The sequence below is a fragment of the Hypomesus nipponensis genome, chromosome 2 (assembly GCF_054491055.1).
Source record: "Hypomesus nipponensis isolate SF chromosome 2, ASM5449105v1, whole genome shotgun sequence".
NCBI classification, from domain to species: Eukaryota; Metazoa; Chordata; class Actinopteri; order Osmeriformes; family Osmeridae; genus Hypomesus; species Hypomesus nipponensis.
The window spans coordinates 13483919-13496129 of NC_140362.1; the positions used below are offsets into that span (position 1 = coordinate 13483919).

Genomic DNA, 12211 nt, shown 5'->3' on the forward strand with positions numbered 1-12211 from the left:
ACCCTGATCTGAGTCATGAGTATGTGTGTTTGTGTGTATGTGCTTGGCTGGCTGGCTGCTGTGTTTGCAGTAATGAAGAGCCTTTGGCAGTGGACGATTAGCAGGAAATGAGGAATGAGGAAAATGAAGAGGACAGGAGATGAAAGGAAAGGAGAGGAGAGGAAAAGAGAGAAAAGGGCATTTTGCCTTCCTTTGGAAGTCACTCCAATGCAACATTACCCTTCCCATTTGAAAACAATAGGTTGTTCTTCGCACGCATAATCACCCCGTCGTCAGATATACTTCACAGAAGATCAGTGGGTGAGGATGATTACCGCTCTGAGGTTATGTGCCTTGGTTTGGGGGGCCCTCTCCATGGTAACAATAGTTCACATTAGTTATGCTCCTCTGTTAATTATGAATTCGTCACCAAGTTACGAAGCAGTAGGTCATTAGTGGGCTGATTAACAGGGAGTCTTTTGCAGGTGGTTTCCACCCCCTGCTTCCTGTTCATCCCACTCCTTGGCATCTTGATGGTATACACAGAACACAGCAGCATCTGCCATTGGCACAGCAGGAACCAGCACACACATAACATGAATCAGCACACACACAGCAGGGACTAGTAACTAGGGACACAGCAGAATTTGTATCCACACAGCAATGTCTTTTGCATAAGCCACACACCATCGACTATACACATCACTTCTAATATAGACACGTCTGCAGTAGTATACTCACAACATTTAGTATATACACTATTGGAGCTAGTAGACAAATGTTCTAAGGAGGCAGCATTCTCCTGCACCAGTGTGTTGGTAGTAAGAGGGGCCTGTGACACCCAGGATGGAGGCTACAGCTCACAATTACTAAGAAAACACCTTGGGCTCGAGGTACTTGGCAGGCTGGCCTTGTTAAACCCTGTTAACAGCCAACCAGCTGCCCTCCATCAGCCCTGAGTGCTCTGCAACCCCAACCACAGAAGAAGAACCAGAGCTGCAGAGAACAGGTGACTTCCTGTGAATTGTGTTTTTTTTTGTTTTGAGGATGGTATATTTTGATGTCTAACCGTTTGCGATCATTTATTATCGAGGTTTTGCACTTGGACTAAGACGTTATATCCTCTGCAACCCTCTGACGCTCTGGGAGGATTAAGTGTTTCAGTGGTTTCCTCCTTCCCTCTTTCCCACGTTCCGTCCTCTCCCGAACTTCACGCTTCAACCATAAAAGTCTGGAAGCGTACAGACGGAGGAGACTTCCTCTGCCTTCTCCTGGAAGGATGCTCCTGGTCCTCCAGCTCGTGTGATCTCCTGGTCAGCGGGCTGTGGAGAAACCTCCTTAGGCACCCTGCTCCTCTTCCTTCTCTTCAGAAAAGCAGGGGGAGGGGATGGTGTGTGTGTGTGTGGGGGGGTCAGATTGGTGAGATTAGGACAGTTTCAGAGGGATGATGGAGAGGATTGGCAGCAGGCAGTGACCATTAACTTCTACTGTGACACACGCACAAACAAATTTGAGGAAAACACTGACAACCTGTTTTGTTTTTAATTACGAGAAGCTGAATCCTAATTTGATTGAAAGGGAAGCTAACCTGCTAGATACACTGTCAGGTAGCCAGCAGGTTATTAACTTCAGAGATGGACAGCTGTCTGTGTTTCTATTCAACCCAAACACACACACGCTCATACACACAGATGTTCGGTCAGGCTGACCCACTGACAAGGGAGCTTGTTAGCTCGTTGAGCAGCTAACCTGTCAATCACGCTGTCATACAGCAACTTGGATTGACCTGCTTCCCAGTCTCCAGCTCCTCTCACTCTCAGGCAGACGGCATGCACTCCAGAAAAGACAAATAAATCCTATTTGACCATGACATTTTGTTCTGAGCTCCCCCGCAGAGAAGTAGGCCTACCAACCATTGTAAATACCTCACGGTTTGAGAGAACAGATCCTAAGGTGAACAGCATGTGAACGTCCTCATTATCCACCTTGGCAGATTCTTCTATCTTTGTGCTTTGCAGTAGGAATATCAATGCTAACTGCCTGTCAATTTACAGAGGGTTCAGCTGTGCCAGGGGCTACTTTAAAGTCAATAAAACACAGGCAATTAAAACTAGTTCAGGGGTCCCAGGAGTCCGAAATGGATTTAATTAAACTGCAGCTAAGCAGAGCAGCAGTAATCGTTTGTCATTGGCTCCTTAAAATAACCAGGGCTTTTGGGCCTTATTATGCGTTTTCCGAAACTTGGGGTTTAATAATGTGAAACATAGAACTTCCAACAAAGAATGTCCAGACTTGTTAATTATGTGGGCTCGAAGTTGGACAACCTTGGCTTCAGTAACCTCTTTGTTCACTAAAGTCTGACTACTGGCTAAGGGAAGTTTTGCCTCAACAATGCTGGCACTGCAACAATGCACAAACTTTCCATTACTGAGTTGAGGTTTAAGGAATCAATCAATTAATAGACTCTTCCGGATGATGTAAGGGAGCTAATGTTCAAGCAATAGAATCTCTCAGATCAGCTGGCAGGTGACTGGCAGGATGTTGCATGTGCAGTGGTGTTGTGCTGCGAATACACAGGTAGGCTGTCCGGCATATTCCCTCCTCTGAGGAGAAGAATTTACCAGATAACCACCTCTGAAGAGACAACCGACCGTACAACTGACTGCTAAATGATTAGCGTCTGCAAGAGCGTTGCTCTTATCCAGAGCAACTTGCAGTAAGGACAGGGACATTCACCCAAGGCAAGTAGCGTGAAGTGTCTTGCCCCAGGACAAAGCGGCAACCTTCTGATTGGTGTCCCGATTCCCTAACCGCTCAGACATCCGATCTAAAGGGAGCTAAGCTGCAGGCGGGTGGAATGACATTTGTCCAATCAAGAGTCATGCACACTAATATTATTGGTAATACCACGGTGGAATATTTGATCAATTTTGTTAGTAACAAAATTGTTTGTCTGTAACCATGGTGTGGCATAGTATCATGGCTAGCATAATGTTGGCTTTCTGGCTCATAGCTGAGCCAAAGGGATCAATATGAGCTGAGCGGACTAGACATATTTGAGCTGGCTTTACGGCTTGCTAATAAAACGTGAGATTTTGATAGCAAAATGAATGAAAATATTCAGTAGCCTAATATTCTCGCTTTGCTTTGTCTTTGGCAAGTGACCATGAGGGATAATGCACTTCGAGGTGTCCATTATCAGGAAATAATGACTGACGGGAAGCGTGGAGGCAACCGCGGTGGGGATCTATACATTTACAGTAGGCCTATACCCGCCCACACAGACACCACAAGACCACTAGGCAGGAGACTGTGTCCACAATGACTGGCAGCCCCGAGAGGAAGGGCTTGAGAATGGATGACACATTGCTTGGATGAAAAGTAAACCAGTTTGATTTTTTTCTGGGGTAGCCAATGACAGGGCTGTTTGAGGATGCCGGATACTTTTTAAGTCAGAGGAATCAATGGGTCTATTTTGTTGTTAAATACCTTTCAAATCAGTATGCAAACAGAAACCTTGTTGTTTACACATTAATAAATACAAAATTACTTTTGCCATGAACGCATCTGAAAAGCACTTTAATATGTAAAAGAATAGCCCCTAAAGCCTGAAAGGTGATATTTTTCATCTTGATCACTTACCTGAATTAATATGCGTCTCTTACTACTTCGGATGCACTCAACCCTGAGAGCACTGAGCACTGAGAACTCAACAAATCAATTCTTATTTTCACCTCGGCATTTGAACTTACCTTTACTATGCTGACATTTACTTGTTCCCACTAGATAAATGAGTAGTGCACGTAATTATTATGTATCTGTTGTTCTCACAATATTATTAACTAGTGCGCATAGATAAAAAAAATGGGACTTTAAGGGCTGGCGTAGAATTAACCAAGGTTGCCGCCTTGTGGTAAAGCAACAGTGGTGCTTAGGAACCTTCTTCATAATCTTGGTTTCCTTCGGGAAATTGTTTATGGTAGGAACCCTTCGCTCCCCTTAAGCTAATGTGGTAGATTTTGCCACATTATGCACATTTCGTCTACAGTTTTGGGTAGGTTCCGCTTGTTTTTTAATGATCGTATAGGCTCTAATGCTCTAATGTTATTATAATGATGCGGCTACCAACTGATGTTAATATAGATCTGTTTTGCAGTTTGAGGCTGTGTCAAAGCAGCCTAGCTAGTCAGGCGTTAGCATTTTATTATGTCAGATTTAGGAAGGTGCTACCAGAGAATGTCTAATATAGAAACAGGCTTTGGTGCTACATTATATGCAGCACCAATATTATACTAGTCATTGTTAGTTTGTTCTTAGCTAGAGATAGCTAGCTAACTGTCTTGTAGCATCTTGTATCTAACTTATCTAACCCAGCAAACTCGTCATACATCTTACCAGCTAACGTAACGTTTCAAATTGCACTTACTCAACACATCCAACTACTGTACTGTAAGTTTAGTAGAGCTAAATAGTTTACCCATTAGTTATCTTAATTTAATCGGGTCTGACCCAGCCAGCTGCTTCCCAGTTAGCTCAAAGCATTAGCCAAAGATGCAGGTAGCTTGCTAGCTACATGGCGGATAGCTATTGCCAACTATTTTAGCTGGTTTCTTCGTCACGCAGGTTGAAGAATATGAGCAAAGATTCCAGAATGAGAGCAACAATTAATCAGAAGCTAACAGAAATGGGAGAGCGGGAGAGGTAAGAATAATATCACATTCCGCTAAACTACAAATTCCATGTTATCTAAAGACGCTACTTTGCACGAATCTTCAAGCAGGTTTATACCGAGCGAGGTAAATTAGGAGTTTTCATTATTCCAAGTGCTTTAAACGTTTATTTAATTAATTATGGTCGTGGTCACGTGATTGTAATGTATAATTCGTGTTTTCCCTGTTGTTTCCCAGACTGAAGGAGCTGTTGAGAGCAAAGCTGACTGAGTGTGGCTGGAAAGACCAGATGAGAGCCCATTGCAAAGGTAAACATGGACGTTCCAGTACCAGCGTGGCCCACTTTGACCAACCAGTGGGGTTTTTCTTTCACATAAACACAGTTCCAGACCAGACCAAAGACTTGAGATACTTTAGAGTTGGCAGTCATATGTATAGTATCTACCGTAATTATAACAGGCCACCTGGGCCTAGTCTGCTCACACACGTTAAGCTAACGTTGCTTGTCATCTGTGTTGCAGATGTGATTAAGGAGAAGGGGCTGGAGCATGTCACTGTGGAGGATCTGGTGGTAGAGATCACCCCTAAAGGAAGAGGTAAACAATGAATGGATGTTCAAAATGGATGCCTGTCTAACCCTTCCCGCTAAACCTCTGGGGTTCAACCACGTGGCCATGGTCACAGTCAGGAGGACATATGGAAGTGTCCGTCTGGTTTAGGGCATGTGCATAGAATGTCATGTTACCATCACTAAGTGGTTATTAGGAACCGTTTTACTACACAGCAATTGACATGTAAAGACAAACATTCATGTGTGTGTGTGTGTGTGTGTGATGGGGAAAATATGACATTGAGAACCATTGTTAAAATTAAATTGATTCGATCTGTTTCCCTCCAGCTCTGGTGCCGGACAGCGTAAAGAAGGAGCTGCTTCAGCGAATCAGAGCCTTCCTCGCTCAGCACGCCACATGCTGAGTGGACGTTTCTGAGCGTTCTGTCATGTTTACATGGAGCCGGTGAGCTCACTGTCCCTGTATCATAATGAGGTCCCGTGTTGCTATATTTCATCATGACAATTTTTTGTAAATTGATTGTTTGATTCATGTTCATTAAAGACCTTGTTTGTTTTACGCACTTTGCCGTCATTTGAATATGGAGGAACCGTGTGTTTCAGGAAGGCTGTTACGCTCTTGTCAAGAGAAGTGCAGCCTTGATTTGAACAGTGACAACGAGGCTTTTAAAGGACTTGACTTATAAGGACTCTGGAAAGCCAACTATATACTCTCTAAAGGTTTGTTTTGCCACACAGACTGGGAGTGGATGTAGAAAACGGTTCAGGGAATGGCAGTGACAAAATGTTTGGTTAGGAGGTGCAGATAAGGTCCAAGGTTTTTAATCCTCTACATAAAACATATGACTGTATGGGCCATTTGCCATGGCAACATGAAACACACTGCTCCATAGCACTGAGATGGGCCTGTGCTCTTGACTGAATGACACATCCCTAGTGCTTTAATCCAAACATAGCAGCTCCCTTATTGACAACCCCTGCCACTGCCTGGCTTCCTGGAATAACATAGGGTTTCTGTCAGGGAGGGGAGGGGGGGAAGGCGAGGGGGGGGAGATCATATAAAGATAAACATGAGTGACCCTGTTCACGGGGAGGGAAAGCTCGTGTGGGCTGCGCCGAGGGACGAATCTGGCCTTCCAGAGACGGCGGTGGGATTGTTCCAAGCGCCGGCGAGCGCTGCGTGTGAAGCGAACAAGTGCACGCAAGTGCTCCCCCGGGGGGTGGGGGGGGCGGGCTTTCACCGGGGGCCGGCAGCAGGAAACGAAAGTTACACCGTGGCGTGATGAGTTGGGAGAAAAATCTGTAAAACGTCGAGCCGTGACCTCTTAAGTACAATACGGCCTGTTCTTCTACGGCCTGCTCGGTTCAGGATGCTTTCTGTCACACTCCACATAAAGCTCAACTGCGCAAACCTATCGAGTCGGTAAAAGTCCCATTGTGGTCTGCTCTTCACAGACAGTCTACGACATGCCCGTTGGTCTTTGTAAGAACTGTTACTTTTGGTGTGAACTTGGTCTGCTCCCTCCTCCCCCCCCCCCCCTGCCCTCTCCCAGGTTATTCTACTAGATGTAGATTACTGGCTGGACGGACCGTGAACTCAAGTCCAGCCCCCCCCCCCCCCTCGACACAAGCAGGGCCTTAGTGGGTAGTGAGTGAGGTGTACCACACGTGCCTGCTAACAGTGAACTGTGGACAGACCGGTTATTTGCTTAGCCCAAGGACCTCTTATGACATCACCCGCCCATGTGACAACATGGTGACATACTGCATGTAGGGGAGGCCGACTACAGCACACGCAAACGCATGTGCAAAAAACCCACAACCTAATCTGCAGCCCAGCATCCCCACAGTCACCACAGGCCCTCCTTATCTCAACCCACACACACGCACAGACAGACAGACCCAGCCTATCTTGGAGGGTCATCCAGTTCGATCTATCTCCAGTGTGTGTGTGTGCTCAGCCCATACTAAAAACTGCTGCCCCTCTGTGAATCCAGGCTATGTATTCCTCTACTTGAATAGGTGAGCTTTAGTCATGCGTTGGTGTGTGTGCGTGTGTGAGTAACCAGCCGCTAGCTGTTTGGTGGCATCCTGTTAGGCAGCGTCTGTCTGTCAGAGCCCCCATAAAGTAGAGAGCAACCAAGCGCTGTGGTGACCTCATCCTACTGATGTCCCACCCTCAAGCTGGGCCCTGATCAGTGCCCCAGTGATACGTAGAAGAAAGAGGGAAAACATTCTGGAGGAGCGTGTGCATGAGTGGAGGTGTACGAGATGGATCTGAGCGTGTGTGGAAGTGTGTGTAGTCATGTTCAGTACCTCCGAAAATCGTATCATGTCAGCAAGACAGCAGCTGTGTCAATACTGGTAAGGGGCCAAATTGTGGTCCTTTATGTTGAGTTTCAAAGGTACATTTGAAGGGACCGTTTTCTCACTTGGGCAGCCAAGACCAGAAACACATTGCAGAGCTGACCAGTAGTAAACTGACCAATCATAAGCAATCTAAACATAAGAATGCCCATGTCAAACGTCTTGGTTTGCCTTTGATAGGTATCAAAGTATCAAAACAATTTGAATACAGTATTTTCTCTACTGTATGTTTTTTTTTCTTTTTTCTGCAGCTTAACTGCCTGTACATGAACGTCTGTTTGATGTATCTCGATGTAATGTATGTTTTCCCGTCATTCATTTCTACATATTGGACCTTAGTATTACATAAGTAAGCAGAGTGAATGACAGCATGGCCAGCATGTTCCAGCATGTCCCCGACAGAACTCCTGCCAGACCTTGCACACAGTTGACTCTGTTGTCAGCCGGTGTGAAGGCTGTGCTCCATGAAATTCTCTTCAAATCCTGTTTTCCCCAGATTTATGAGACACGCTACATGGAGTGGTGACTCTTTCTGAAGCCTCCATTTGCGCTCAGTGCCGTTTCTCGAGGAAGGGAAGGTCTGAGAAGGCGGAGTGTGAAACTCGGAGCGGTCTTAGAGGTCAGGAACGTATTTGGACCCTGCTGGGTCCCCCGGGGACACTTCTGCACACTTGTGAAGCAAAGATCGAGGTCTACTATGTTGTTTCTGGCAACGGTACTCAAGTCTACCTCCCCCCCCCCCCTCTCGCCCTTTTCTCTCTTCCTGTTTCTTTCTCACTGTCTCTGTTTCTCTCTCTCAGTAGCCTAGTGTAAATAATAAATAGGAGGAAATACATCATTCACTCTTCGTCTGGGAGCCAAGGCCGTGCTGCCAAAGGTAACACAAAGCAATCTTAGGTAATGATCATCAAATGTGTATAAAGTTTCATAGAGCATGACTTCACATAATTCTTGTTTAGCTCATGTTGGCTCCATCTCAACTCTGGTGGAGTTGGAGAAGAAATGGTCATCTCTCTCTCCCTCTCTCTTTGTCTGTCTTAAAACTAATTATTAGGGAGCTTGTAGGAAACTGCTATTGTAAATGTTCCAAATTAAGTTGGTCATTAGTTAATTAAATACGAGTCTATCTCCATGCTTGAATGGAAGCCTACATCTACTCTGTTCTTCAGTGATCTCCGGCTGGAGTGAGATTTAGCACCCCTTTGGAGGTGGGTGGGGTGGTTGGGAGGTGGATGGGGCTGGGTGGGGGCTGGTGTTTAGTAACAACCATTACAACTGAATTGATGTAATTATTTGCTCTATCAGAAACATTTCATTGAGCTGTTTAAGTGCAAGACCCCCAGGGTGGCTGCCGGAGACTGGGGGGCCACAGTCTGGGGAAAGAGGGGGGAGACGCAGAGCCCCCCCCCCCCCCCCCCTAAACACAGACCAGACACTGTTTACCTGCTTCTGATGTACGGGCCACTTACTGTCGTGTCCAATGCCTAACCCTTAATTTGCTGCCCCTGCCCTTTGAAGTGTGTGCATATTTCTATTTCCTGACATTCAACTTTTTTTCGGTCTACCCCTGGCGATGCTGCAACCTGATAGGCCTTGTTTCCATGCAGGGGCTCCCTGCCTGATGGAAAACACAAGTGTGGAGGGGAGCAGAGCAGAGGCTGGGGCTGGGGATTGGGTTGCACTATGATGTACTATGGTACTAGGGGCTGGAATACCATAGTACTAAGGGCTGAGGGGATGAGTCTAACGGCTACTAGGGGCTGCAGTACTAGGGACTGGGGTATCAGGGACGGTACTAGGGACTGGGGTATAGGGGACTAAGGTTCTCGGGGCAGGGGTACTCTGGGCTGGGGTACTAGGGGCTAGGGAACTTGGGTTCTGGGGGCTGGTGTACTAGGGGGCTTGTAATCCTGGGATATTAGGGGTCAGGGTACGAGGGGCTGGGCCAGTGGGTGTATCATGGTTCTAGGACACAGAGTAGAAGTGTCCTAGGGTTAGGATCGCAGGGTGGTGGGGTAGAGGGTGAAGGTCTCTATGGGGGCCTGGGAGGCCCAGGCAGCGCTGCGGGGGATGAGAGCACACCCTGGCAGCAGAATGGTTTCACTTAAGAATTTCAGTAATCACTTTTAGGAGTGTAATATATAGCTGACCTTCGACAGCGCCACACGACCCCCCGCTCCCCGGCCGTGTGATCAAAGGAGCCCACGGTGGCTGTGCAAACAAGCAGGATCACAGGAGCCCCTCTGCCCTGCCTCTCCTGTGCTGCTCGCACACACACACAGAAACCCAGGCTCCTCGTAGTGAGACAATGGTTCTTGTCCCCCATACCGATGTGGGGGCCAGGTCAGGATTGGGTTGGGGGGGGGTGCCGGGTTGCAGCTAGGAGGTACGGGGTTTGGGCCGTTTCGAAGAACATGTCGTCAGGGAAATCTGTCATTCTTGGGAAAACGTCAACGGGACTCAACTGTGTCAGCTGGTTCGCGACAAGCAGGCAGAACAGGTCCTGGGCCGGCCCGTAACTTTTGTGGTGCTGGTCTAGACTTGGTCCGAGTCCTTGTCTTTATACAGATAGAGGGGGGAGAGGTGGAATTTAAGTGCCATCCTAAATCACGGCTCGCTCTGTCACAGGATGTGACGGCAGCCATGGCAACCCTTAATGGGCCTATACATCGAGGATGGGACCCGGGAGAGGTGTGAAGCGCAACACATGATATCCTGCCTCAGCACCGAAGGCCAAGCAACCCTGCATTATTTAAGGCATGGAGCGGCCATGTTGACTGCTCTCTGTTAGAAACCTCATTTTGCCCAGCTGAAACGAGGGCATTTTTATGGACAATTTTATTGCCATATCCTCAAGAAGGCAACATAACATTTAAATCAATTATGAATCGCAATTACTGTAAACATAGCTGAATGAAAGCAGACGTTAGTAAAAAAAAATGTGCAATACAGAAAATAAAGTCAACATGTTGACCTTTAATAAAATCCTTCTCAGCTGCTTATATTTACATTATTTGAAGATTTTTGGAGACCGCAAGTTCTTGCTAATTTCATGTTCTTGTTAAATTTGTTCTGACTTCACCATACCATACACACAGAGCTCAGAAATAGAACATCTTACATAACTCTGAAGAACCAACATTTGTTATTGACATATTTTGCCACTTTACAAGACTTTATGAAAACAAAAGTTGAAGTCTTAAAGATGCTGTAAAACAAATTCCACAATTTGCTTCTCAGTACATTATATACGTGTGAAATTAGTTATTGAAAGCATGTGCAAAGCGCAAAAACGTTGTTGCACTGAAATTTGGAGTTCGACCTTTGAACAGTTTCTTTTCCGTTTTCAGCTCTGGTTTTGTATAGGCGGAGCCAAAACCCGACCTATCTATGTCACAGCGACCAATCTACAACAGATCACAAACGGTTGCATTCTGTTACTCAGCTGGTACAATGCAAAGACAAAGTAAACAACACATAAAACATTCTGCAGGTAGGTCTTTTCTGATCTGCAATTGATTAAGCTAGAGTTGTTGTTGTTGCTAAATTCAATAAATTTGAGGGGGCGGAGCTTCAGCTACTTCAGGCGACACGCCCCCCAGTCTCAAGCAGAGAAGACTGCTGATTTTCTCACAATTTCAAAGCCTAATTTAACATACTTGTCAGTGTTTGTTTTTTTATAACTTTGGATTGGTAGTTATCAACACATTCTTCTGTGGTGTGATGAACTTAAAACTCATTTTCAATTCCACTTTACAGCATCTTTAACTGTTGAAGCAGTAGTTACACATTCTGACCAGATGGTGGCAATGTATAACAGATAACACAATGTTGTGTTGACACAGAGGAAAAGACAGCAACACATTGGAGAAAAGGACAACCGCAAGCAAGTTCTTGTAATGCTCAAGACACAGAATCACATGACATATAATCACTATTTAACTATTTACATCATTAGATGTATTATATTCACATCAAACATTTACATCAAAAAGGATTTCATCTCTGTAATGCAAATGATGCCTATTGCTTTGGTGAAAGGCGCAGATCTCAAATGAAATCCCATTCTAAATGAAAGAATGTATTAAAAATATATTTTTTGCTAGTGTTCAATTTCATTCATTTCTAACAAACATCTCTTCCCAGGTGATGATCTCATCTGGAAGCCCTACCCCTCAGGCCTTGACTGGAAGGTAGACAGGCTTTATGGGATGGCATGACTAGCTGTGTTTATTAGACGGGTTTGATTACAATGTGCGTCGTGTCATTAAGTGACCGCAGGATGTCCGGGTTGCTTTTATGAGCTTCTCAGAGAAGCTTGGGAAAAATGAGAGCCGCTTCCTTGTTTGCCCGTGAGAGAAGAAGTGGCCACATGTCGAGTGCGCATCCCAGGAACAACAGGGGGAGAGATAACCCAAACAACAACAAGCCAGGGGGGGGAGTGGGGGGGGGGGGGGGCAGGGGCTCTGCTCCCGCCTTCTCTCCCAGGAAGGTCACCTCAGGTCAGGCCAGGTCTACCGACTTCTGAGAAACAACAATACGACGTCTTGTCTAAACAACCCGCCCCGCGGCTTCACTTCCAGGTAGGTCGACTGCATTCCCGGCAATCCGACGTGGCCGTTAC

General features: G+C 46.1%; 1 protein-coding gene and 1 long non-coding RNA gene across 3 annotated transcripts; both read left to right on the top strand.

Moving 5' to 3' along the window:
* The first annotated feature begins 3895 nt into the window (after nt 1-3895).
* On the top strand, nt 3896-5779 carry eny2 (ENY2 transcription and export complex 2 subunit). The gene is made up of 5 exons (XM_084669876.1): nt 3896-4033; nt 4603-4680; nt 4887-4957; nt 5171-5245; nt 5548-5779. Exons 2-5 carry the CDS (start codon nt 4613-4615, stop codon nt 5622-5624), a joined length of 291 nt encoding a protein of 96 aa, XP_084526002.1. The 5' UTR covers nt 3896-4033; nt 4603-4612; the 3' UTR covers nt 5625-5779.
* An 87-nt stretch (nt 5780-5866) lies between these two features.
* On the top strand, nt 5867-10527 carry LOC146300891 (uncharacterized). Of its 2 annotated transcripts, XR_014729503.1 has the most exons (4): nt 5867-5940; nt 8084-8206; nt 8388-8464; nt 10216-10527. It is a non-coding gene; the product is annotated as an uncharacterized LOC146300891 (long non-coding RNA). The 2 variants fall into 2 exon arrangements; XR_014729501.1 differs by lacking the exon at nt 5867-5940 and having other exon boundaries at nt 6875-8206.
* Nucleotides 10528-12211: the final 1684 nt, after the last annotated feature.